At 42.8% G+C, this 27,956-nt stretch overlaps 1 protein-coding gene and 1 long non-coding RNA gene across 2 annotated transcripts in view; both read left to right on the top strand.

Annotated features, from left to right (window-relative positions):
• The first annotated feature begins 3,428 nt into the window (after positions 1-3,428).
• Positions 3,429-27,956, top strand: part of LOC141572653 (uncharacterized) — a 34,620-nt gene continuing 10,092 nt past the window's right edge. The window contains exons 1-3 of the long non-coding RNA XR_012497963.1: positions 3,429-3,557; positions 3,665-3,828; positions 6,271-6,342. This is a non-coding gene — a long non-coding RNA (uncharacterized LOC141572653). The remainder of the gene's footprint in view (positions 3,558-3,664; positions 3,829-6,270; positions 6,343-27,956) is intronic.
• On the top strand, positions 3,797-4,608 carry LOC109437054 (malignant T-cell-amplified sequence 1). Its single transcript, XM_019715998.2, has one exon. The coding sequence runs from the start codon at positions 3,914-3,916 to the stop codon at positions 4,457-4,459; it is 546 nt and encodes a 181-aa protein (XP_019571557.1). The 5' UTR covers positions 3,797-3,913; the 3' UTR covers positions 4,460-4,608.

Genomic DNA, 27,956 nt, shown 5'->3' on the forward strand with positions numbered 1-27,956 from the left:
AGTTGAGGGACCTTGAGTGCTGGTGCCACTGCTCATCTATAAAATGGGGTGAACTCCATCAATGAGCATGTGGGGTTTCCTAATAACAGTACTGCCCCCAACACTCACTCTGCTTTCACTGTGGGGCCACTTCCTCCCAGGGCTCATTCCTGCCCCCTTCTACACCAGCCTAGGATGAGGCCAGGGGTCCTGCCTCAGAAAACAGGAAGGAGAGCAGAGGAGGAAGGGTAAGAAGCAGCCTGACTTTCTCCCTGCCTGGATTCGTTGTCCACTGCTGTCTCCAGGGCCCTCTGACCCAGCCATGCACGAGCTGGCCCCTAGGATAGTCTGAGGACAGCTGGATGGTGTATTCCATGACTCTCATGTACCCAGGTCTCTGGCCCTCCTGGCCGGAGTGGGACAGCATGGAGGTTCCAGGGTTCATGGGTTCTCAGAGCAGTGGCCACTAGAGACGAGTGGTACCGCCTGGCTGGGAGCTGTTGGTGCATAGTGCATGCAGCGAGGTGACATCTTGCACACGTGCTGTCCGTGGCCCCATGCATATCCAGCCACCCCCACCCAGAGGCTGGGTCCGTGGTGAGCTGGGCTCACCCAGCTCGGTGTCTGATCCTCATGTGACAATTGTGAAACTAAGGCCAGGAGAGGCAGGGGTTGGTCCAGGCAGGGAGGTGGGTGGAATCCAGAGAAGGGAGGGTTCCAGCCTCCTAGGCCAGGGCTCAACACTCCCAAGAGGTTATTTTGGGAATGAGAGCCCCTAAGATCCTGGGGCTCCCCACAAGCGCACACACACACCCCACCCCCTCCTAACTATCCATCTATATGCTGGGTATGTAGAGAACATTTTTTGGAGTAGATGAGAAAAGTGTTACCAGTAGAATGGAGCAATCGGGTAGAAGACAAAATTAAAAAAATTTGGATGTTGAGAGGTTATTTTTACAATATATAGGTAACCCCCATATTAACATAGCTGTTAGGTTCCTAAAAAATGTTATGCGAATCTGTGTTATGCAAAACAAAGAACTAGTACAAAAAAGAGGGTTAGGTTCTCTATATAGGAACAATGCAACAACCCCAAAGAACTAAAGAAAAAGAATCATCTTCTAAGAGTTAAACACATAAAACCCATACATAATGGGCAAGATAAACTGCTAATAAAATAACCAGAGATGTGTCTGGAAATGTGTGACTCTTCACAGGATCAAACTGACTGGAGTGAAGTCTCAGGGAGGCAGATCAGAGACTCAGCCATAAATAGGACAGCTGAAATCTTGGGCCAGTTATACTATATTCTGTAAGAAAAGATCATTGAAATATACATGTAACTTTTTTATGTTAATTTAATAATAGCTATGTGACATACTTAAATGCAATTGTTCTAAGTACTAATTCAAGCAATTCTCACCCTCACCCCCAGGAGATGGGTATTCTTGTAAACTAGACATTCATGACGAATAAATTAAGACACAGACAAGTTCAGTAACTTTCAGGATTTCCATCTAGTAAGTAGGGAGAAGTCTTTCCTGGGTTCTAGGGTCAGCACACATAAACACCCTGTCGTGTAGGAGACCCTGCTCACTGCGCCATTTGTCGTGTGGGGCGGCCTGCGGGGCCTCTGGTCCCGTTCCCCACATAAGAACGCAGGACATGGCTAGGCCAAAAAGGAACACCCACTGGAGTCACAGATAGGGGAGTCATACCACTATAGTCTCGCTGGCAGCCAGGCGAGACACACGCAGTAGTAGCCACACGATCCGAAGTCCGCCATTCACTTTTCTGCCTGCCAACCAACCAACCAATCAACGCAGACCCGCAGTTACATCAGTAGCCAATCGGCTAACCAGTTACAGCTGATGGCCAAACAATCACAGTTGATGGTCATTCACCACCCAAGCCAGCACCTCCCGACACCAGGCCGAGAGCCTGGAAACTGCTCTCTGGGAATCTGTCCCCACAACCCCACATTCTACAGTGCCTCATTTAAGATGGTCTACCCTTGTGATGGTTATTGTTATGTGACAACTTGATTGGTCCCCTGGGTGCCCAGCTATTTGGTCGAACATTATTCTGGGTGTTTCTGGATAAGATTAACATGTTAATTGGTAGAATAAAGCGGATTGCCCTCCCTAAGGTGGATAGGTCTCATCTAACCAGTTGAAGGCCTGAATAGGACAAAATATCTGACTTTCCCCTGAGTAAGAAGGAATTCCTCCTGCCTGATGGCTTCTGAGCTGGGACATTGGTCTTCTCCTGACTTCGGACTTGGACAGAGACTACAATTCATACCATTAGCTCTCCCCATCCTCAGGTCTTCGGACTCAAGACTGAATCACACCATTGGCTCTCCTGGGTTTCTAGCTTGTTGACTGGATGTCGCAATTTCTCAGCCAACATAATCATGTGAGCCAATTCCTTATAATTAAAAAAAAATATATATATATATATATGTGTGTGTGTGTGTATACACACACATACAAACACATATACACATACACAGAAATACTTTCATATAGGTAGATAGCCTGGGAGAACCCAGACTAACACAGATTTTTGTCCTGAGAATGAGGAGATTACACATGACACTCTCACTTACTATAAACTCCAAGAATGCAGAACCGTATGTGACCTTTCCAACACCTGTTCTAATTTCAGTGTAGGCTTCCCAAATTAAGCATGTGTTTACTGGATAGGAGAAGTGTCCAGATAGCAAGGATTTGAGCTTATTCTTTTCACCCACTGCTAGGGAAAGAAAAGGACCAGATCTTGGGGAAGAGGAAGCATTCTTTCATTCATTTATCAGTCATTTGTTGGGTGTGTAGTATGTAGTATAAAACAGCTTTTGCGCTAAGTGAAAGAATACAGGGATAAAATACATAATTCCTGCTCTCATGGACCTCACAATTCTTAGGATGACAAGTAAAATCCTAATTAACAGGGTGACTTCCACATCAATCTTAAGTGAGTATGGACATAATAATGGAGTTTCAAAATATACGAATCCAAAGTTAATAGAACGGAAAAGGAAAATAGATCCATAATCATGGTTTCAATAAGCTGTGATTTCAATATGCTGATCTGTAACTGATATAACGAGTAAACAGAAAATAAGGTATAGAGGTGACCTGAACAACTCTATCCACCAACAGGGCATCATTGGAATGAACGGAGCGCACTGGACCCAAACAAAGCAGAACACTCATTCTTTTCAGGAGCACCTGGTACACTGATCTAAACAGACTGTGTTCTGGGCCATAAAATAAATTTGGATACATTTAAAAAGACTGAAATCCAACATTTGCATCCCTCCTGGGCGCAAAGCCTCTCCGCTCTGGGTGCCGGTGGAGAGAGCTCGGTAGGGACAAGGTTGCATTTAGGGGTGACAAGCAGCAACCGCTTACAATTGTACGGACCTGAGCTCCACAATGTGGGAGAGCGTGAGGGCAGCGGGAGATTGTGAGAGATGTGGAAGAGGAACAATGAACAGGACCCGCCCCTTGTAGTGACCGTGGAGAGCCTGAGAGGCCCATCAGCCAGGAGTCGTCCCCTGGTCTCTGGCTTGGGTAAGTGGATGGTAACGCGGCTTCCCAAAAATAAAAATAAAAGACAAGCCCCCTCCAACCTTCTCTTCCTGCAACAAGGACTGTTTCAACTTTTCTTCCTTCTCAAGCCCCGCCAGGTTACCTACCTGTCGTGGAGGGGAACCCGCAGTACCAAACCGCCGGCAAAAGCACCGCGTTCCGAGGAGCGGAAGTCGATTGTACGAGAGCCGTAAAGCACGTCCGTTTCCGGTTCACGACACGCGCTCCGACCGTCTCTGCGGGCCTTCCGCCGGTAAGCGTCTCTCCTTGACCCTCGCGAATTTCGTTTTTCCTTCATTCCGGGCACTTTTGTACTGTCGCCCAGTTCACTTTGGATCATGTTCAAGAAATTTGATGAAAAAGAAAATGTGTCCAACTGCATCCAGTTGAAAACGTCAGTTATTAAGGGTATTAAGAACCAGTTGACAGAGCAGTTTCCACGCATTGAACCATGGCTTAATCAAATCATGCCTAAGAAAGATCCAGTCAAAATAGTGCGATGCCACGAACATATAGAAATCCTTACAGTAAATGGAGAGTTACTATTTTTCAGACAAAGAGAAGGGCCTTTTTATCCAACTCTAAGGCTGCTTCACAAATACCCTTGTATCCTGCCACGCCAGCAAGTTGATAAAGGAGCCATCAAATTTGTACTCAGTGGAGCAAATATCATGTGTCCAGGCTTAACTTCTCCCGGAGCCAAGCTTTACCCTGCTGCAGTGGATTCAATTGTTGCGATCATGGCAGAAGGAAAACAGCATGCTCTGTGTGTCGGAGTCATGAAGATGTCTGCAGAAGATATTGAGAAGGTCAACAAAGGGATTGGTATTGAAAATACCCATTATTTAAATGATGGGCTGTGGCATATGAAGACATATAAATGAGCCTCAAAAGGAATACGCTCGGGCTAAATATGGACATTGTGCTGTGTCTGTGTCTGTCTATGTGTAGCAGCATGAAGACAATACCTTTATGGTTATGCTGAATAAATTTAACAGAAGCTAAAGAGAAAAGTAAAGATTTGGAACTTGTCCATATGTCTGTGTATCTGTCATATGCACATTTGTGTGTGTGTGTGTGTGTGTGTGTGTTGAAGAGGAGTAATTAGTTTAGGTTTGCTGTCTTGTCTGTCCAAGCTGATATCATTTCAAGCGCAGGTAAATTATCTCTTGAAGAAAAATAGATTTCAAAGGCAAGAGCATACAGTGGTAGACAGGCCCAATGGTGTGAGTGAAGAGTTGGGAGGAAGAAAATGACTGGAGACGAACCCAGAACAGCTCTATTAATATGAACATTTAAAGGATGAGCAGAAGATGGGATGCTTGAACAATTGTAGTGGAAGCAGAAAATCCATTAAAAAGTATACAGCCAACGTTATTGGATGTGCATCCAACCAACATTGCCCCCTCCCTCTTTGCTGGCAGAACTCTGTCCATCTCTATTCGACATGATCCAGGTAAATGCTGATTAGTCTAGGCCCATGTGGTGGTCTATTTCCCTGTGAGATTGATTCATTTATAGGTGGACATGGGGCCTAAAGCCAAGTAGGATCTTCTCTATTAAGGAACTCCTGTGGCAATGGGTGTCTTTTCTCCCTTGGTTTTGAATCATTTTCAGGAGGCACCACTAAAAGATTTCCAGAAAAAGTTTTCAGGCTCTTAAAAGTGCATGGGGAGAAACAGTCTCCCTATTCTGAATGAACATTGGCATGTGTGATTTTGCTCTTATATCAAACACACACACACACACAATCTTGATACACGTGAAGTCTGAACATGGTAAAATTGAAAAGCAACAGTGCCCTTGATGATTTCTAAACTGATGATTAATCATCCATGGAGCCTCCATATATTAGGATGTCTTATTAAGGGGTGTGGCTAAATTATTAAAGAACAAAATTTCCTTATAGATTATTCCATTTTTATTGGAGGTTTCTGAAATTTAAAGCCAAAGAATCCCAATTTTTACAGAATGGTATAGACACCCAACTGAAAAATTGCTTAAAGGGGATAAAATAGGTCAAGTGAATGTTCATCAGTGACTTTTGCATGAGCAGTTTCAGTAAAACTCAAATGTAAAAATCATCAACTGCAGTAGATTTTGGGGTGAAAAGAAAGTGAGAAGGTAGGATGCGGAGGTTTAGACTTCATGTTATTCCTTACAGAATTTTGGTTGTGAATTAAAAGGTATTGGGTGAAAGCTAGAGGAAGGTAATAGTCAAGATGTTTTGTTTTGGAGTTTAGATTATTTTGCTGTTGCTTTTATTATTTTTTTGTTGCATGTTTGTTAATGAGATTTCTGAGTATTTTTATATGCTGAGGGGGAAGAGTCATTAAGAGAGGGGAGACTTGATAGGAATATAATCGGGAACAGGAATAGGAAGGAATGGCCTTCTGTTCTCATGAATCTACACATTGGATCATATCCTCTCACCAGAGTTGTCATGTGACAACTCTTAAATACTTCTTGTCAACACTGGTTTTTCCTCAGAGGATTGGGCTTCCGTCCCTATTAATTCTCCACCCCGATCATTACCATTAACTATGGCCATTAGTGCATACCTGTGGAGGACTTCTAAACCTCTCATGACAAGATTCTGGAGCACCAACGACTTTGACAAACACTGAGGGAGACAGTGAAGGTAAATACCCTTTGTTTTTTTTTACCATGTCCTAAACAACTGTCTCTGTTACAGGAGAGTGGGCCCTCCTCGGCGTAGTGTCCAGGTTCTTGGCATCTCAAGCAAAGAACTGAATGAGATACCGAGGTAATGTAGTGAAAAAGCAGTTTATTAGAAGAAAAAGTACACTTCAAAGAGGTAGAAGTGGGCCCGAGCAAAAGAATGGGCTCAAAAGGCTCAAACCTCAAGGTGGCATTATTAGGAGAAAAAGTACACTCCCAAAGGTTTGGAGCAGGCCCCAAGCAAAGACAAGACTCAAGAGGCGCTGACTGGCAAGGACTTGGAGTTTTTATCCTTTTTTTCTCTAGAATGGGCTGTTCCTTTCTGGGCTTGGGACCACTTGATTGACACCTGTGATTGATAAGAGGCTATTACCTCATCTTTTTAGACTGTGCATGTTCCTTCCCAGAATTCAGTGTTACAACGATATTAATGAACTTCCAGGCATATGTATATTATAATGATGGTATAATGAGGCCCAGGTGAAATGAAGGTCGCATTGGCCTTTACTGCAGAGGTGTGAGTGACTGGTTTAATCTAGCTGGGTATTTTGTACCCATTTGTTTCCTCACTGGGGTAGATAATTACAATGAGAAGGAAGTTTTGGGTGGAGAGGGGAGGCCTTTGGGCAGTCACATCCTGTGGGTTGTGTTGGACATGCAGGAATGCAGAGACCTGATGCCTATCTCTAACTGCCTGCCTTGTTTTCCCCTTGAGAGACACGATCCCTGTAAAATCTTTATGGGAAGTCGAGAGACAGGTATTTTCTTCTGTATCTGCTTCCTGCTGGACAGGCGTAGAGCTGTCTCTACCTGTTGGGGGATTCATGGAACTCTTGCCCTATCTGATCTTAAATGAAAGAAAGGGGTCTCAAGATCCATCTGGAAGACCATGCTGGCTTCTTTGGTTGGGACTGGTAATCTTGCTGGGGTATCATCCATATCCCCAAGGCCCCTGAGTAAGGAAAAATAGATTTTAGTTAAACAGAGTTAAAAGTGTTGGCCCAAGCAAGAAGCAGAGCTCAAAGCTATTGATGTGAGGTGGCTGTGGGATAGAAATTCTGTTTAGCTTCGTGGAGCCTGTGGTCTTCTCCAGTTAATCTGGTCATTCAAGTGGCGGTGTTCACCCTGGAGCTGGGCCTGGAATGGCCTGGAGCAGGGGGCAGGGGACAGGGGACTTCCTATGATTCAGGCTAGGAACAATCTTCTGTTTAACATTAAAAAGCTGATTTGAAAGGTGATTAAGATCAGCAACTAGGGGGCTAAGAAACTGGGGGAAAGGAAACTTAAGGAAAGGGAAACTTAAAATTCCTATAGGAAAGAAAATTTTAAAGTTTTTCAGTGGGAGGGCTACTTGATTAGCCCGTATCATCTCCACCAAAAGTTGAAAGGGACCCTGTGGATCTATTCTAAGCCTTCTTTCAGGTCTCTTCATATATGTACACGGCCCTAACATTCCTTCCTGGTTCACCCTGGTTCAAAGGTGATATGGCTGTGACTGCTGAGTCACGGGGTCTTCAACGCTGACTTCAGTGCTATCCACAAGGGGATGGAGGTCTTTGGAGGAAGAGTTTTTTTATTGAGAGGAAAAGGAAGCCTCTGGAAACCGCCAAGCCTTGCTTCCTGTTGAGAAGCCTCACTTCCCAGTAAGCCCCTAAGGCCCCTCCCCCTCCTCGACTGCTGCCTCAGCTACTTTAGAACAAAGCTCAATGAACTGGGAAAGTTCAGTGGGATAGGAACAAAGGTGACCAACCACTCAATTTACTGGGATTGAGGTGGTTCCCAGGCCCCGGGCTTTTAGTGGAAAAATCAGGAAACTCTGGGCACACAGCTGTGAAGCAGCTCACTCTAAGAGGAACTAAAATTTTATGGCTGTGTTGCGTGCAGATGCCCATATCACCACCCTGCTTTGTCCTGTGGGGACAGGGGCTCTGGGAGTAGGGGTGGCATTGCTGAGGGCAAAAGGAGAGTCCCTGAGCCCAGGGTCTTTCTGGACACTGAGGCATGTGCACTGGAGGGGGAGCCACTGGCCTGGAACCAAAGGAGAAAAATGCCCCTGGCTGCTCCAGCCATCTGCAGGCTAGCTTCTCCTGCCACCTTTGAGTAGCAAGGGAGACATCATGACTTTCATTTAGGGCTATATAGCCCCTAATGCACAGGTGTTAAATCCTTGATCTGTGTTACCATGGCAGTGGGGGAGCAATACCTGAACTCAACTGGTAAAGTTTGAGAAAAACTCAGAGGGAGAAATTTAGGAAGAAATACATAACTAAAGTAATTAAATTTGTAGGTGAAATTCTTCAAACAATACTCCAGACCTAAAAAGTTTCACTGGTGAATTCTACCAAACATTTAAGGAAGAAATAATAAAAATTATGCAGAAATTCTTCCACAATAAAGAAGTTTTGGGGATACTTCCCAACTCAATTTTTGTGGCTAGCATTACCCAAAAATCCAAACCAAAGACATTATAAGGAAGCAAAACTACAGACCAATATCCTTCATGAACATAAACACATATATCTTGTAATGCAGGGGCTCAGCTCCCACCAGGTATATGCAGGATATGGTGAGGCCAAAAAGGAACAACAACAAAGCCATGGATAGGGGGTTCATACCACTATGTTCTCGAGGGCAGCTGGTTGAGACACAGAAAGCGAACATCCACCAATACCCCAACAAGGGATATTCCTGCACTACAGTCTCAATGGTGGCTGGTCGAGACACAGGCAGTAGGATCCACAAGATCCACACCATCCACGCTTGCTAACTTAGCCACAGCAGTTATATAGCATACAGAACAATAGTGGATGATGGCTAACTGGTTACAGCTGATGGCAAACTAGTTACATAAGTGCTTGCATGTGAGGGTTACACAACCGAGCCAGCACCTTTCTATGTGAGGTCGAGAGCCTGGAAACTGCTCTCTGGGACTCTGTCCCAACATATCCTTAAAAAATATTAGCAAAGTGAGCCCGGCAATATGTAAAAATGACAAAATGTGGAGTTTATTCTGTGGGAAATGGAAGGCTGTTTCAATATTTAGAAATCAATCAATGTAATAAGCCATATTAGTAGATTAAAGAAGGACAAGCATATGATCATTTCACTACATGCAGTAAGAACATTTGACATAATTCAATATTAATTCACTCAATAAAAGAAATATTCCTCAACCTGATAAAATAGATCTACAAAATGCCTATATATTTATTGGTGAAAGTCTGAATGCTTTCTTCCTAAAATCAGGAACAAGACAGGAATGCCCCCTATAACTACTTCTGGCCATTCTAGGTTGTGCAATAATGAAAGTGTTACTGGAGGGTGGGCTCTTCTCAGCGCGGTGTCCAGGTTCTTGGCATCTGTCATGCGGGAGACCCTGCTCACTGCGCCATTTGTTGTGTGGGAGACCCTGCTCGCCGCGCCATTTATCAGGCGGGGCGGCCTGCGGGGTCTCTGCTCCCACTCCCCACACAAGAACGCAGGATATGGTGAGGCCAAAAAGGAACACCCACGGAGCCATAGGTAGGGGAGTCATACCACTATGGTCTCACTGGAGGCTGGGCGCACTGGACGTGCGACCTGCCGTCCGCCTTTCCGCCAACCGACCGACCGACGACTCTCCTCCACTCTCTCGACTCTGTTCATTCCCTCTCTTCCGCTCTCCTCGGCTCTCCTCTTCCGCTCTCCTCGGCTCTGCTCGGCTCCGCTCAGCTCCTCAGCAATCCTCGGCAGTCCTCGGCGGTCCTCGGAAGTCCTCGGCTCTCCTCCGTAGCCGCAGCAGTTATATTAGCAGCCAATTGGCTAACCGGCCACAGCCGACGGCCAATCAGCCACAGCCGACGGCCATCCACCACCCAAGCCATGTGAGGCCGAGAGCCTGTAAACTACTCTCTGGGGCTCTGTCCCCACAGTATCTTGAGCAAAGAATTGAACAGGGTACCGAGATTAAAGTAGTGAAAAAGCAGTTTATTAGAAGAGATAGTACACTTCAAGGAAATAGGAGCAGACCCAAGCAGTAGAGAATGACTCAAGGGCCCAAGGTGGCATTATCAGGAGCAAAAGAAGGGGCTCAAAGGCAAAAAGGTCCAGGGTCTCAAGGCGGAACAAAGGAAGAGGCTCCAAAAGCAAAAAAGGTGCAAAGGGCCAAGGTCCTGGGCTCAAAAAAAGGGCTGACTGGTGAGGACTTGGAGTTTCTATCTTTTTTTCTCTAGGATGGGCTGTTCCTTTCCGGGCGTGGGACCACTTGATTGACACTTGCGATTTACCCCATCTTTTTTAAACTGCGCAAGTGTGAGTGCCCAGTGTAATCTAGTTGGGTGTTTTGTACCCATTTGTTCCTCACAGGGGTAGATAATTACAATGAAAATGGGAAGTTTGGGGCGGAGAGGGGAGGTCTTATGGGCAGTGATGCAGAGATCTGATGCCTATCTCTAACTGCTTGCCTTGAGAGAGGTGATCCCCATAAAATCTCTATGGGAAGGTGAGGGACAGGAGGTCTGTTCTTCTGTATCTGCTTCCTGCTGGGCAGGGGCGTGGAGCTATTGGGGGATTCATGGAACTCTCGCCCTACCTGATCTCAGGTGAGAGGAAGGGGTCTCAAGATCCACCTGGAAGACCTGCTGTCTTCTTTGGTTGAGACTGGCAATCTTCCTGGGGTATCCTCTGTATTCCCAAGGTCCCTGAATGAGGAAAATTAGATTTTTTTTTCTTCCAAGTCAAGTTGTTGTCCTTTCCATCTTAGTTGTGGAGGGTGCAGCTCAGCTCCAGGTCCAGTTGCCATTGCTAGTTGCAGGGGGCGCAGCCCACCATCCCCTGCGGGAGTCGAACTGGCAACCTTGTGGTTGAGAGGACATACTCCAACCAACAGGCCATCTGGGAGCTCAGCGGCAGCTCAGCTCAAGGTGCCGTGTTCAATCTTAGTTGCAGGGGGCGGAGCCCACCATCCCTTGTGGGACTCGAGGAGTTGAACCGGCAACCTTGTGGTTGAGAGCCCACTGGCCCATGTGGGAATCGAACTGGCAGCCTCCGGAGTTAGGAGCACGGAGCTCCAACCGCCTGAGCCACCGGGCCGGCCCAAAAAGTAGATTTTAATTAATAAATCGGTTAGCTCTATAGAGCCTGTGGCCATTCATCCAGTCATTTAGGTGGCATAAGTTTTCCAGCTGGGCCCAGAATGGGTTGGACAATGATTACTGGCCTGGGGGTATATTAAAAACTATTTGGTCTCTGGGATGGAATTATCCAAGAGTTAGATCCGGAATGGCTTGGGCGATACTGGGAAGTCACAGGCTTTTAAGTAGTTTTCTAAAGCAGGGCTGGGAGACATTCTGTGATTTAGGCTGGGAGAAGTCTTTAGTCTAGGACTCAGAAACTGATTAGAAAAGTAATCAAAGCTGGGGGCTAAGGAGCTAAGAAACTAGGGAAAAGGAAACTTAAAATTTCTATAATGAGGGGGCTCCCGCATGAGAAGAACAAAGGCAAAGAGCTTGCAAATAAAAAACAAAACTGTTTTTATTCATAGACAACTGTCTAAGTAGAAAATCCAAAGGAATCTACAAAAGAGCTATGAAAACAGATACGTGAGATTAGCAAATAAGTATTTTAAAATCAGTTGCATGTCCATATGCTAGCAATGAACAATTGGAAATTGAAATTTTTAAATAGACCATATTGTGTTTAAATAGCACCAAAAAACTTGAAACAATTATGTATCAATTTAACAGGGTCTGTGTGCCAAAGCTACCAAACACTTATGAAAAAAGCACTGAGTAAAGGAGACATTAATAAACATAGTAGTGTGCTCTGCTGGAATGAAAGGCTCAATACGGTGATGATGTCAATTCTTCCCAAATTAATGTATAGTATTTTAACTATAATTTGAGTCAAAATCCCACAGTATTTTTAAATAAGAATTGACAAACTTATTTTTAATAAGAATTTCTAAAATTTGAATGGCAATTCAAAGTAACAGGATAGCCCAAAACATTTATTTTGAAAAAGGGAAAACAAACTTGGTGGCTCCCACCACGTGCCTCCAGGGTTTATTCTAAAACTGCGGTAGATATGTCAGTGCAGTATTAGCAAGAGGATAGACACATCAATAGAACCAAGAGTCCAGGAATAGACTCGTTAAATATTGTTGATTGACTTTTCTATGAAGTTGCAAAGACAATTCAATTGAGGAAGTGATGTCGGAATATTTGCAAGCTAAAGAGCTCTGTGAGTCCCCACATGATGTAGGAGATTTTTGCTTTGAGTGAGTGCTGGGATCGTGTCTCTGTGTCTCCTGAGACCGAAGAATGGAAACACGGACCAAGCAGAGGTGAGGAGTTTTAAAAAGAGAATAGTTTATTGAAAGCAAAGAGCCAGAGCTCCCGAGCAGGAGAGGGTCCCGAATGAGGGTTCCCAGTGACTGAGGCAAAAGCTCTTACTTTTATATCTTCCCTTGCCTGTTTGGGGAAGGGGAGCTGACGCCTTTTAATGGAATTCCTCTACCAGGTTTGTTGTTAGCCCATCCTGAAGGAATTAGCAAAATAACCCATTCTTATCTATCAGATCTGTTCCATTTGTCAGGCCAAAAGGGATTTTATGATTAATCTCAAGGCTCTATTACATTTTGTCTTGGAGCGAAGGAATGATTTCAAAACCTGAAGTCTCAGAATATGTCTGTCTTTTTTAATTCCATCAGGGACCTCCCTGTCTACTTAAAAACATGCTAACTAACCTGTCTCAGAAGAATAGTCTTTTCAACAAATGGTTCAACAAATGGAGGCATCCATAAGTAAAAATATTGAACTTTGGCCCATACCTTGCAATGCAGACAAAAGTTAACTCACACGGATTATAGACCTAAATGTTAAGACATATCAAATTCCCAGAAGTAAGCATAGGAGAAAACCTTTGTGACTTTGAGTTCAGCAAGATTTCTTAGGCATAACACCAAAGGCGCCACCCTTAAATGAAAAAATAGAATTAATTGAATTTAAGAACATCTGAGTTTTTTGTTTTGTTTTGTTTTTATTGGGGAACAGTGTTTCTCCAGGGTCCATCAGCTACAAGTCATTGTCCTTCAATCTAGTTGTGGAGGGCGCAGCTCAGCTCCAAGTCAAGTCGCCCATTTTCAATCTTAGTTGCCGGGGGCACAGCCCACCATCCCATGTGGGAATTGAACCAGCAACCTTGTTGTTGAGAGTTCATGCTCTAGCCAACTGAGCCATCCGGCCGCCCCCAAGAACATCTGCATTTTGAAAGACACAATTCAGAAAATGAAAAGACAAGCTATATACTAAAAGAAAATGTTCACAAAACATATATTGAATGTATAATTAGCATTCAGAATATGTAACAAACTCACATTTCAATAGTGAAAAAGCAGAAGCAATTAAAAACTGGCCAAAAGATTTGAACAGACATTTCCCCAAATAAGATATATAAATAGCAAACAAGCACATGAAAAGATGCTCAACATTTGTATTCATTAGAGAAGTTCAAATTAAACTACAATGAGATACTACTACACACCTGTTAGAATGAACAACTACAAAAGACCGGCCATGTAAGTGTTGGCAAAAAGGCTGAGCCAATGCAGGAAGTCTCATCCATTGCTGGTAGGAATGGTAGAGCCTACCAGCCACTTTGGAAAGAAAATGTTTATAGTCACTATCTCCCCCAAAACTGGAAGCACCTAAAGGGATATTGCTACCATTGTCACACATTTATCCACTCTCAATCTTTATTTTACTAGGGATCTTGAATGGAAAACATACTACAAATAATAATCAATAAGGATTTCGAATATTACAATTGAAGTTTTCAGAATCTCAGGATTAATGATAATGTATATGTTGGCTTTTATTTTTTTTACCTTGATGCACTTTCTCGTTCTTTAAAAATCAAAGTCGATCAAATATATGGTGATGGAAGGAGAACTGACTCTGGGTGGTGAACACACAACGGGATTTATAGATGATGTAATACAGAATTGTACAAATGAAATCTATGTAATTTTACTAACAATTGTCACCCCAATAAATTTTTTAAAAAATCAAAGTCTACAATAACCCTAGGACCCCAGTCTCTTCAATTCATCCTCACGTGATAAAGTCCAGGAAAACTTCAAATTGTTTACAAAGAACAGGACTGCAATCTTGCATGCCCTTTCAGCAGAGCTAAATTCAGGATACAATTATTTCCTATAAAAATTCAGCTGGCTCTGCAGATTTTCAGAAGAGGAAATTCCAAGACTTTGAAAAGCACATCTGTGTCACAGAGAAAACATTTTCTAAGAAGGAAACATCTGACTATGCAAAATATCAAATGTTCAATCGCATGTTTTGGGATTATCTCTATCTGAAAACTTTTTTTTATTCAGTCAGAATGAGTCAGAAATGTGGGCAGGCAGGTCATGGTCATGTCTGAGGCATAGCCAAACAACTGCGAAAACCAAATACTGTATCAAATGATTTTAGGGCAATATAGTGCTTTTTACAGCAAGTACGGCCTTTCCCACATGTTGAGGGTTCGACCTGAAGATGACTGTGCCTTCCAAAGCATGAAATGAGCGATGCCTCCAAGGGCTCCTTACAAACATACCTACTTGGTAATTATGTCCATATTCTTTTGAGGTCAAATGTCCATTTGATTCTCTTACATTTGTATTTATTTCTATAGCTCATTAAAAACCTACCATAATGTAAAAATAGAAAAATTAGATGGAAATCCTGACATTTGCAACAAGATGGGTGAGCCTGGAGGGCATTATGCTAAATAAAGATACATTCTTAAAGCCTTTGCAGATTCTCAAGCCAAATAGAGCTGTGATTTGTTTGCTGTTGTCTTTACTGGTTATGTAATGGTTGCCCTATGTCTTCTATTTTTGAAATTTAAACCTCTGATGTAATTCAGTTTGACTAAGGATTGGCTTGGGACTTTTGGACAAAATTGTTTTTCTTTGTTTCTTCCCCTCCCGCGAAGTCTTAATAACTGTTTGCTATATATTTACTGAGCAAACCAGTTTCAGTGTTTCTGTTGACTTCGTGCCCATGCCTGCACAGTGATTTGGGAGAGGTTTGGCATCTGTACGAGATTCACTGCTGACCATGGGGCAGACCAGCCTCTGGGAAGCACTTTTTCCTGAGGTTACCTGGCCAACTTCTCCTTCCTTTGTTCTGCCCCTTCTTGCGTGTTTATAAAACATTTTGGCAGTACTAAGAGAAGGAAGGGAGTCCACTGTCTTCCCTTAATGCTGGCATTTTTTAATGAAACCTCCTTTTTCCACCAACCACACCTCTCAAGTTTTGGCTTTCATGTGGTGAGCAGCCAGACCTTTTGCATGGTAACAAATTGGCAACCACGAAGGGATAGAATTAGACTGGACCTGGAGCTGCTGAGCTCACTCCCCAGACCAGGAAGGGAGAGGGGACAGAGCACCGCAGCCTGTCAGATCCACAGATGCTTGTGGCAGACGCCCTGGGGAGACTACTGCAGGGAAGTCCTAGCAGCTACTGAGAATTCATTTTTTCTCGAGGATTTTTCCAATCTCTCCCCTTCCCAGTGTTGGACACCGATAAACGATTAAACTGGTGGAAAGAGAATGGTTGTCTGGTTCTGGAAACTGCAGGTTAGGGCCTCATTTGAAACCCATTTGCGATGCCGGTTTTGGGCTTTTGGGCCATTTGGGGCTTTTATGCTATATGGGGGTCTTTCGAGACCTATTTGAAGTCTGGGACTTATCAGCCCGGAGAACGCTCCAGAAATCCTCTGTCTCCTGTTGGGGCATCTATGCCATTTGGGGGCCTCATTTGAGCCCCATCACTGGTACTGGTTTAGGGCTTTTATGCCATTTTGGGTCTCAAGACCCATTTGCAGTACCAATTTTGGTAGGAGACCAGGTTCCCCTGTCTCCCATTGGGGCATTGATGCCATTTGGGGTCCTCATTTGAGTAACCCATTTGGTACCAGTTTGGGGGCTTTTATGTCATTTGGGGTCTTTCAAGACCCATTTGCAGTACCAGTTTTGATGGGAGACCAGGTTCTGAACCCCAGTTCTTCTTTGTTGAGGATTTGGTTTGTGAGTACTCACATTTGGCTTTGGTTTGTATTTATGTAATTTGTTGTTGGTTTTTTTGTCTGTGGTTTGTTTTATCCTCCTTTTCCTTTGTGTCTTAAGCTAAAATGGGAGGCTCTGTGTCTATACCATCTGAGAGTCCTCTGGGTCCTATATTGGTTGATTAGTCAACTTATAAACCAATAAGAAAGAAAATGATATTTTATTATAGTACAGCTTGGCCTATGTATGAGGTCTGACAATTAAGTTCGCGAACTCGTTGCAACGATGTTGCTAACTTTTTTTGCTATCAGAGGGATTATTCATTATGAATTTGTTCCAGCTGGACAAACAGTTAACTAAGTTGACTATTTGGAAGTGCTGAAAAGGCTGTGTGAAAAAGTTAGACGACCTGAACTTTTCACCAACAATTCATGGCTCTTGCATCACAACAATGCACCAGCTCACACGGCACTGTCTGTGAGGGAGTTTTTAGCCAGTAAACAAATAACTGTATTGGAACACCCTCCCTACTCACCTGGGAAGACGTTTTTATGACATTCAGGACATCAAGGGTAATTCAATGACAGCTCTGATGGCCATTCCAGAAAAAAGAGTTCCAAAATTGTTTTGAAAGGTGGACTAAGCTCTAGCATTGGTGCATAGCTTCCCAAGGGGAGTACTTCGAAGGTGACCATAGTGATATTCAGCAATGAGGTGTGTAGCGCTTTTTCTAGGATGAGTTCATGGACTTGTCAGACTTCATATAGGCAGATAATGTTTCACAAAGGAGACAAAAACATACAATGGAGAAAAGAAAGCCTCTTTAATTAATGGTGCTGGGAAAACTGGAAAACCATGTGCAAAATGTAAGACTAGACTGCTATCTATCACCATGTACCAAAATTAACCCAAAAATGGATCAAAGACCTAAACATAAGACCTGAAACAATAAACTGCATAGAAGAAAGCACAGATATTAACTGATGGACTTTGGGTTTAAAGAGGATTTTTTGAATTTGACCTCAAAGGCAAGGGAAGTAAAAGCTAAAATAAATGAATGGGACTTTATCAAACTAAATAATAATGTGTTGGAGAGGCATTTGAGAAAAAAGGAACCCTCATGCACTGTTGGTATGTAAATTGGTACAGACACTATGGAAAACAGTATGGAGTTTCCTCAAAAAATTAAGAATAAAATTACCATATGATCCTCTCCTGGGTATCTACCCAAAAAACCTGAAAACATTTATTTGTAAAGATATTTGTACTCTGATGTTCATTGCACCATTATTTATGGTGGCCAAGACATGGCTGTAGTCAGAATTACCCTTGATGTCCTGAATGTCATCAAAATGTTTTCCTTTTGGGTAAAGAAAGAAGTCATTGGGAGCCAGATCAGGTGAGGATTGAGGGTGTTCCAATAGTTATTTGTTTACTGGCTAAAAACTCCCTCACAGATAGTCCCATGTGAGCTGGTGCATTGTCATGATGTAAGAGCCATGAATTGTTGGCAAAAAGTTCAGGTTGTCTAACTTTTTCACGCAGCCTTTTCAGCACTTCCAAAGAGTAAACTTGGTTTACTGTCCAGTTGGTACAAATTCATAATGAATAATCCCTCTGGTATCAAAAAAGTTTAGCAATATTGTTGCAACAAGTTCACGAACTTAATTGCCAGGCCTCGTATGTTGAATAAAGTGGTGAAAGTGGGCATCCTTGTCTTGTTCCTGATCTTAAGGGGAATGCTTTTAGCTTTTCCCTGTGGAGAATGATGTTAGCTGTGGGTTTATCGTATATATGGCCTTAATTATTTTGAGATATGACCCTTCTATTCCTACTTAGAGTTTTTATCATAAACGGATGGTGGATTTTGTCAAATGCTTTTGTTGCAACTATTGATATGAGCATACAATTTTCATTTTTCATTTTGTTAATGTGGTGTTTCATGTTAATTGATTTGCAGTTATTGAACCAACCTTGCATACCAGGAATGAATCCTACTTGATCGTGGTGTATGATTTTTTTTTAAGTTCATTGGTGTGACAATGGTCAGCAAAGTTACACAGGTTTCAGGTGCACAACTCTGCAACACATCATCTATATATCACACTGTGCTCTCACCCAGAGCCACTTCTCCCTCCATCACCATATACCTGATCCCGTTTACCTTCATCTACCAACCCCCTCTCCCTTACCCTCTGGTAACCGCTAAACTATTGTCTGTGTCTATGAGTTTTTCTTTCTTTATTTGTCTTGTTCCTTTGTTGCTTTCAATTTTATATCCCATATATCAGTGAAATCACATGGTTCCTGACTTTTCTGTGTGACTTATTTTGCTTAGCATTATAATCTCAAGATCCATCCATGTTGCCTCAAATGGTACTATTTCATCTTTTCTTACTGCCAAATAGTATTCCATTGTGTCTATATACCACAACTTCTTTATTCATTCATCTATCGAAGGACATTTTGGTTGTTTCCATGTCTTGGCGACCATAAATAAAGCTGCAATGAACATTGGAGCACACATGTCTTTACGGATAAATGTTTTCAGATTTTTTTGGTAGATACCCAGGAGAGGGATTGCTGGGTGATATGGTAATTCTATTCTTAATTTTTTGAGGAATCTCCACACTGCCTTCCATAGCGGCTGCACCAATCTGCATTCCCACCAACAGTGTATGAGGGTTCCTTTTTCTCCACAGTTTCTTTGACACGTGTTACTATTTGTCTTGTTGATGACAAATCTATTCTAACCGGGGTGAGGTGATATCTCATTGTGTTTTTTATTTGCATTTCTCTGATGATTAGTGAATGTTGAGCATTTTTCTAATGTCTATTGTCCATCTGTATGCCGTCTTTGGAAAAATGTCTATTCATGTCCTCTGCCCATTTTTTAATTGGTTTGTTGTTGTTGAGTTGTATGAGTTTCTTATGTATTTTGGATATTAGCCCCTTATTGGAGGCATTGTTTGCAAATATCTCCTCCCATTCCATTGGTTGCCTCTTTATTTTGTCAATGGTTTCTTTTGCTGTGCAGAAGCTTTTCAGTTGATATAGTCCCATTCATTTATTTTAGCTTTTACTTCCCTTGTCTGTGAGGTCAAATTCATAAAATACTCTGTGAACTGAAGGTCCATATGTTTAGTACTTATGTTTTCTTCTATGCAATTTATTGTTTCAGGTCTTATGTTTAGGTCTTTGATCTATTTTAAGTTAATTTTGGTACACAGTGACAGTAACAGCCTAGTTTCATTCTTTTACACATGGCTTTCCAATTCTCCCTTCACCACTTATTGAAGAGGCTATCTTGTATTATCTTTTTAATGTATTGCTGAATTTGGTTTGCTAATATTTTGTTGAGGATTTTTGCATCTGTTTTCATTAGGGATATCAGCCTATAGTTTTCTTTTATTTTTGTAATGTCTTTGTCCAGTTTGGGGGTCAGTGTAATAGTGGCCTTATAAAATGTGCTTGGGAGCCTTCCCTACTTCTGGATATTTTTGGAATAGTTTGAGGAGAACAGGTGATAGTTCTTTTTTTAATATTTGTGAAGCCATCTGGTCCAGGACTTTTGTTTGTTTGGAGCTTGTTGATTACTGCTTCAATTTCATTGGTAGTAATCCATCAGTTCAGATTATCTCTTCTTTTTTTTTTAAGATTTAATTGGGGAAGGGGAACAGGACTTTATTGGGGAACAGTGTGTATTTTCAGGACTTTTTTTTTTATTGAGACACAATAGTGTGTTTTTCCCAGGATTCATCAGCAATATCCAAGTCAAGTTGTTGTCCTTTCAATCTTAGTTGTGGAGGACGCAGCTCAGCTCCAGGTCCAGTCGCCGTTGTTAGTTGCAGGGGGCGTAGCCCACCATCTCTTGTGGGAGTCGAACCAGCAACCTTGTGGTTAAGAGCCCGCATGCCAACTGAGCCATCTGGCCCCCCAGGAGCTCAGCGGCAGCTCATTGACTTCATTCTAGTTGCAGAGTGCATAACTCACTGGCCCATGTGGGAATCGAGCCGGCAGCCCTGTTGCCCAGAGCTTGCACTCTAACCAACTGTGCCACCCACCTGCCCCCTATCTCTTCCTTCTTAATTCAGCCTTGGAAGATTGTGTGTTTCTAGGAATTTACCTATTTCTTCCAAATTGCCTAATTTGTTGGCATATAGATGCTTGTAGTAATTTCTTAATTTTTATTTATTTATTTATTTATTTATTTTTTTTTTTGTGGTGTCTGTTGTCATTTCTCTTCTTTCATTTCTGATTTTATTAATTTGGGTCCTCTCTCTCTTTTTCTGATTAGTCTGGCTAAAAGTTTTCAATTTTGTTTATCTTTTCATAAAAAACCAGCTGTTGGTTTGAGTGATCTTTTGTATTTTTTTGTCTCTATTTTATTTATTGCTGCTCTGATCTTTATTATTTCCTTCTTTGTACTCACTTTGGGCTTATCTTGCTGTTCTTTTTCCAATTCCCTTAGGAATAAAGATAGACTGTTGATTTGAGATTTTTCTTGTTTCTTTAGATAATCCTGCATTGCTATGAATTTCCCTTAGTACTGCTTTCGCTGCATCCCATAGATTTTGGGTCATTGTGTTTTTATTTTCATTAGTCTCAAAGTATCTTGATTTCTTGCTTGATCTCCTTGTTGACCCATTCTTTATTTAGTAGTATGTTATTCAGCCTCCATGTGTTTTTGTGTTTTCCAGTTTTCTCCTTGTAATTGATTTCTAGTTTCATAGCACTGTGGTTAGAGAAGATGATTGATATGATTTCAGTATTCTTAAATTTATTGAGACACAATAGTGTGTTTTTCCCAGGATTCATCAGCAATATCCAAGTCAAGTTGTTGTCCTTTCAATCTTAGTTGTGGAGGACGCAGCTCAGCTCCAGGTCCAGTCGCCGTTGTTAGTTGCAGGGGGCGTAGCCCACCATCTCTTGTGGGAGTCGAACCAGCAACCTTGTGGTTAAGAGCCCGCATGCCAACTGAGCCATCTGGCCCCCCAGGAGCTCAGCGGCAGCTCATTGACTTCATTCTAGTTGCAGAGTGCATAACTCACTGGCCCATGTGGGAATCGAGCCGGCAGCCCTGTTGCCCAGAGCTTGCACTCTAACCAACTGTGCCACCCACCTGCCCCCTATCTCTTCCTTCTTAATTCAGCCTTGGAAGATTGTGTGTTTCTAGGAATTTACCTATTTCTTCCAAATTGCCTAATTTGTTGGCATATAGATGCTTGTAGTAATTTCTTAATTTTTATTTATTTATTTATTTTTTGTGTGTGTGTGTGTGTGGTGTCTGTTGTCATTTCTCTTCTTTCATTTCTGATTTTATTAATTTGGGTCCTCTCTCTCTTTTTCTGATTAGTCTGGCTAAAAGTTTTCAATTTTGTTTATCTTTTCATAAAAAACCAGCTGTTGGTTTGAGTGATCTTTTGTATTTTTTTGTCTCTATTTTATTTATTGCTGCTCTGATCTTTATTATTTCCTTCTTTGTACTCACTTTGGGCTTATCTTGCTGTTCTTTTTCCAATTCCCTTAGGAATAAAGATAGACTGTTGATTTGAGATTTTTCTTGTTTCTTTAGATAATCCTGCATTGCTATGAATTTCCCTTAGTACTGCTTTCGCTGCATCCCATAGATTTTGGGTCATTGTGTTTTTATTTTCATTAGTCTCAAAGTATCTTGATTTCTTGCTTGATCTCCTTGTTGACCCATTCTTTATTTAGTAGTATGTTATTCAGCCTCCATGTGTTTTTGTGTTTTCCAGTTTTCTCCTTGTAATTGATTTCTAGTTTCATAGCACTGTGATTAGAGAAGATGATTGATATGATTTCAGTATTCTTAAATTTATTGAGACTTGTTTTGTGACATAGCATGTTGTGGGGACAGAGCCCCAGAGAGTAGCTTACAGGCTCTCGGCCTCACGTGGAGAGGTGCTGGCTCGGGTGGTAGATGGCCGTCAGCTGTGGCTGATTGGCCGTCAGCTGTGGCCAGTTGGCCAATGGGCCACTAATATAACTGCTGCGGCTACGGAGGAGAGCCGAGGAGAGCCAAGGAGCAGAGTCAAGGAGAGTGGAGGAGAGTCGTCAGTCGGTTGGCAGAAAAACGGACAGCAGGTTGCACGTCCAGTGAACCCAGCCTCCAATGAGACCATAGTGGTATGACTCCCCTACCTATGGCTCCGTGGGTGTTCCTTTTTGGCCTCACCATATCCTGCGTTCTTGTGTGGGGAGCGGGAACAGAGACCCCGCAGGCCGCTCTGCACAACACATGTGGTCTATCTTGACAGTGTTCTATGTGCACTTGAAAAGATTGTATATTCTGCTGCTTTGGGGTGAAATGCTCTAAAAATATCAATTAAATCCAACTGGTCTAATGTGTCACTGAAGGCCACTGTTTCTTTTCTTTTTTTTTTAATTAAAGTTTATTGAGGTGAAAATTGTTAGTTGTTTCCATATTGATTTTCTGTCTGGAAGACCTGTCCATTGGTGTCAGTGGGGTGTTGAAGTCCCCTACTATGATTGCATTACTGTTGATCTCTGTCTTTATGTCAGTCAATATCTGTTTTATATATTTAGGTGCCTTATGTTGGGTGCATAGATGTTTACTGGGGTTACATCTTCTTGTTGGATCAATCCCTTTATTATTATGTAGTGCCCTTTGTCACATCCAGCGCAACATGGGCAGTGAGGGTGCGAGAAGGGGCAGCTTTGGGTTAAGTTTTAAGAAAGAAACATATAGAGACTTAATGTAGTTTAAATCTCAGAAGGTCAGGGGTCTCACTGTTCTGAAAGACTGGACCCCAGAACAAAGCTGACTGGAGGTTTTTATTGATAAGTATACAAGGGAGTAGCAGTGTTTTTGGCACGGTCTGTGAAATTCACTTATCACGTTACAGAAACAACCCAAACCAATTATGTTGATCTTCAAACAGCTGAAGCAGAAAGTCCTTGAGGTGAGGTATGCAACTCTTTTAAGGGACATATATAACATGTTGAAATTGTTTCACAGAGCTGAGCAGAGAGAGCTTAATCTTATCACTCTCAAGACTTTTCTCCCAATTAGGTGACAGGGAGAAGTCAGAGCTAGCCACTGCTTTTCCCAGGCAGGGGGAAAGGGAAACAAGGCCCCTTCCCAAATCTTTCTAAGGCAGCTCATCGGTGGTCTCCATGGGGTTCCACCTGGCTTGAGTTGTCGTCCCCCCCCCCCCCCGTGGGGGATCTTACTCGTCATTGGCCGCAAACCCTCTTTTGGAGACTAAATAGAGAGAAATATACAATCCCAGAGATGCACAGTCTCACAGACTATTCCTTCCTTAAGGAAAGACACGGTTGGGGGGGGGGGGGTCAACCTGCTAGGCTGCTGTGTGATAAGAGCCCTTCTTTGTCTTTTATTATAATCTTCATTTTAAAGTCTGTTTTGTCTGATACAATTATTGCTACCCCAGCTTTTTCCTCACTTCCATTTGTGTGAAATATCTTATTTAATCCCTTTACTTTCAGTCTGTGTGAGTCTTTTGATCTGAGGTGAGTCTCTTGTAAACAGCATATGCATGGGCCCTGTTTTCTTATCCACCCAGTTACCCTATGTTTTTTGATTGGAGCATTTAATACATTTTCATTTAAAGTTATTATTGATAGTTACATAGTTATTGCCATTTTATTATTCATATTTCTGGTCTTTATTAGTTTGTTTTCACCTTTCTTCTGCTTAAGGAAGCCCTTTGAACATTTCCTGCAGTAGTGTCTTGGTGGTAATGAATTCCTTTAGCTTATTATTTTCTGGGAAGCTCCTTATCTTTCCTTCAATTTTAAATGATAGCCTTGCTGGGTAGAGCAATCTAGGTTGTAGGCCTTTGTTTTTCATCACTTTGAATATTTCCTGCCACTCCCTTTTGGCCTGCAAAGTTTCTGTAGAATAGTCAGCTGATAGTCTTATGGGAGCTCCCTTGTAAGTAACTAACTGTCTTTCTTTTGCTGCTTTTAGGATTCTCTCTTGTTTTTAACCTTTGCCATTTTAACTATGATGTGTCTTTGTGTGGGCCTGATTGGGTTCATCTTATTTGGAACTCTCTGTGCTTCCTGGGCTTGCATGTTGTTTTCCTTCACCAGGTTAGGGAAGTTATTGGCCATTATTTCTTCAAATATGTTCTCAATCCCTTGCTCCTTCTCTTCTCCTTCTGGTACCCCTATGAAGCGAATGTTGTGCTTGGTGTTGTCCAACATGTCTCTCAAAACCATTTTCATTTTTTTAATTCTTTTTTTCTTTTTGTTGTTCTGATTGGGTGAATTCTACCACTTTGTCTTCTAAATCGCTTATTTGATCCTCTGCTTCAGCTAATCTGCTGGTGATTCCTTCTAGTATATTCTTCACTTCAGTTATTGTGTTTCTGACTGGTTATTTTTCATGGTTTCTGTATCTTTCTTTATGCTGACTGTCTCTGTTGAAATTCTCACTAAGTTCCTTCATCATTGTTATCATGTCTTTTAAACTCTGTATCTGGTAGGTAGACTGCCTCCTTTTCATTTAGTTCCATTTCTGGAAGTTTTCTGTTTTTTTATCTGGCACATGTTTCTTTGTTTCCTCATTCTGGCTGTTGTTCTATGTTTGCTTCTACATATTAGGTAAATCACCTAAGTCTCTCAGTCTTTGCTGTGTGACCTTATGTAGTATGTATCTTTTGTAGTCGAATTGCCCAATCTCTCTAATCTTTTGTGCATGTGTTCCAGAGGTGTCCCTTGTGTTGTGAGTGTTCTCCTGTTGTAGTTGAGCCTTGATTTCTTTTGGCATGTCAGTGGGTGGGATTGACTCCCAGGCTGACTAGCTATGAGGATTGGCAATGGTCACAGTGTATGAGATACTATATGAGGGCTGACCCCCCCTCCCCAGCAGAGGTTTAAACCCTGTGGCTCTTGCACCTGTTGAGTATTCCCTTTGGGTGTGCTGCTTGTAGGTCAAACCAGGTAGTACTCTGGTTTGGGCTAAAGCTGGCCTCTAGGTGTATTGTTTCTGGTATCTGTTGGGTGGGGCTCCCATGCAGGGCAATTTCAGCCCTGCCTGTTACGAGCTGGTGGCTACCTGATAGGTGCCTCAAAGCTGTATGAGGTTGGCTGCTGCCTGTGCTGGACCTGGAGACATGTGGGGATTACCACTCTATGAACTCAGGCTGGCTGCCACCAATATTGGTTCTGAGGAAGCTTAGCAAAAGGCCCAGGGTATGCCTGTTGCATTGCCCGTAAGGCCCAACTGTTGAAAGAGGTTCCTTAGGGGCATGTGTCTGGCTGGTTGGCCTGATATTGAGAGTGCCCTTGTGAGGCAACACTAGCTGTGTAGGATGGAGTTCAAGTGAGTCACAAAATGTGGCTCGTGGTTTTTGCAACGTTAATGAAGATTCAGATCTTACAACCTTAGGTGTAAAGATAGACTGTTGATTTGAGATTTGAAGCTGGCCTGTCAATACCTGTATTACACTGTCATGCGGGGTGGCCTGTGGGGCCTCCTGTCCCACTCCCCACATACACCCTTAGGACACTGCCACCAGCCTCCACCACAAGCTTCAAAATTCTCAAGAGCTGCTCCCAAGTGCTTGTGGGGCAGTTATTGGGTCACTGTTCACCACCAAAATCTCCCCAGGCCATTCTGGATTGTTCACCACTGTAAAAAACTTCCTCCTCAGTTTGTGGGGATTGGCCTGGTCATCCAGGAGCCAAGAGTGCCTCTGGCAATGCAGTTGTAGGTGGGCAAGGTGGCATTACAGGCGGCTGCAGGCTGTGGTCAGTGGTTTCTACAGATTCGGTGTAGTCTCAGAACCTGGACCAGTGCAGAGCCTTTGACAACTCCACAAAAAAAAAACAACACACACACAGGAAAAAAACCCCAACAACAATGCAAAACAAATACCCACACACTCAAAACCACACACATAACAATCAAAACAAACAAAAATACAAAAAAAAAACAACAACAAGAAAACAAAAGCAAAGCAAACAAACAGAAAACAGAAAAAAACTAAAAAACACCCAAAACAAAACTAAATAAACAAAAGACAAACAGAGCAACAACAAAAAAGAGTAGGAAAAAGGAAAAAGGATAAAGAAAAAAAAAGAAAGAGAAGGAAAAAGAGAATGAAAAGAGGAAAACAGAATTTTTAAAAAAAGGAAGATGAAGAAAGAGAAGAGAAAAAAATATGCTAAGTCCAGCCATCACACATCTATGTTGCAGAGCAAGTCTTGGCCCTCTAGCAGTCTACCCTGGTCATTGTGGGTTGTCTTCTGCTATAAAAACCTCCTCCAAGTAGCTTGGAGAAGTGGGGCCGGCCACCAGATGCCCAGAGTGCCCCTGGCAATCCAGCTTTAGGTGGGCTGTGGCAGGCTCCCAGTGTGCTATGGGTGTGGTCAGTTATTTCTACAAAGTCAGTGCAGTCTCTGTCCCAGCCTGTGAAAACACGCTGAGAACACCACAGCCAGTGTTTCCCATTCAGCTAAATGCTGAGACTGTGTTTCTCTGCTGCTCTGATTACCCACAGGGATCTACCCAGAAAGGTGGAGGCAGGGTCAGATGTGGAAAGGCGGTTGGAGCCTGTGGCTCCAACAAGCCCAGAGCTGTCTTGTCGTCCCCCACACCAGTTCCTTCCCTGTTGCCTGAGTGGACTGGACTGTCTATGCAGTTCTGAGGGTTGTAGATATTTTCTTCTTCTATCCGACACTGCTACCTGTTTCTTCTGAAGCCTAGTTTTAACTCTGAGAAGGGTGGGAGTGGGATAAGCTCTGTGAGGGTGGGAGAGAGGCAACCAGGTTGTATGCCTTTGTTTTCTGATTTCTGCCTGGCTGTGTGGGCTTAAACCTCCATTCTCACTTGAGGTCTCTACTTCAAACACTGGATTCAGCCACCTTGTATGCTAATCCGTTAGGCAGACCTGTGAGTCACAAGGAGTGTGTCAGGAGCCTGAATGTTTCCCTCTCCTGAGGCTATGGCTCCAGTCTGCATCCTGCATCCCATGATTTGCTCTTCCCTCTTCCCCCCTCCCTCCTAGCCCCAGTTGCCCACTTCAGTTGATTCTCTAAGGCATACTTGTATGATGTGCAGGGAGTCCTTTGTTGAATTATAGCTGTTCAATTTGTTGTAACTTACAGAGATTTCAAGAAACCCTCCTCACACCACCATTTCTGTGACATCATCTGGATGGTGCCAATTTAAAGAGCACTTTATCACAGAACACATCCAGACTCATGCCCAAAAGGGACCACAGTGTGGAGCTCCCACCTCTGAGGTAAAGGAAGTACAGAGCAGAGTCTGCCTCACTACCCTAATTGGCAGCAGCTTCGAGGTAGCAGCTCCAGCTGAGCTGCCTTAGAGCAAGTTCAATTACAATAGCCCTGGCTCCACCCATATCAACCTCATGGTTGCTGAGTGCACCATCACTTTAAAGCAAATTTCCTCAGAACAAAAGCTGCCTTGGGGCCCTAGAAGACCAGCATGGAAGCAGCTGCTGCTGCCATAATCAAGCTCCCTTAGATTTGAATTGGCCTAAACCCCAAAGTGCCAGTATTGTGTCCAGGGGTCATGCTGAAAACCTGGACATTTGTTTCTCCCTCCTCTGAGACTTCTTCCTTCAGGAGGCCACTGGGTTGGGGTTTTGTTTTTGTTTTTGTTTTTACCT

The sequence above is a fragment of the Rhinolophus sinicus genome, linkage group LG07 (genome assembly GCF_036562045.2).
Source record: "Rhinolophus sinicus isolate RSC01 linkage group LG07, ASM3656204v1, whole genome shotgun sequence".
Classification (NCBI taxonomy): Eukaryota; Metazoa; Chordata; class Mammalia; order Chiroptera; family Rhinolophidae; genus Rhinolophus; species Rhinolophus sinicus.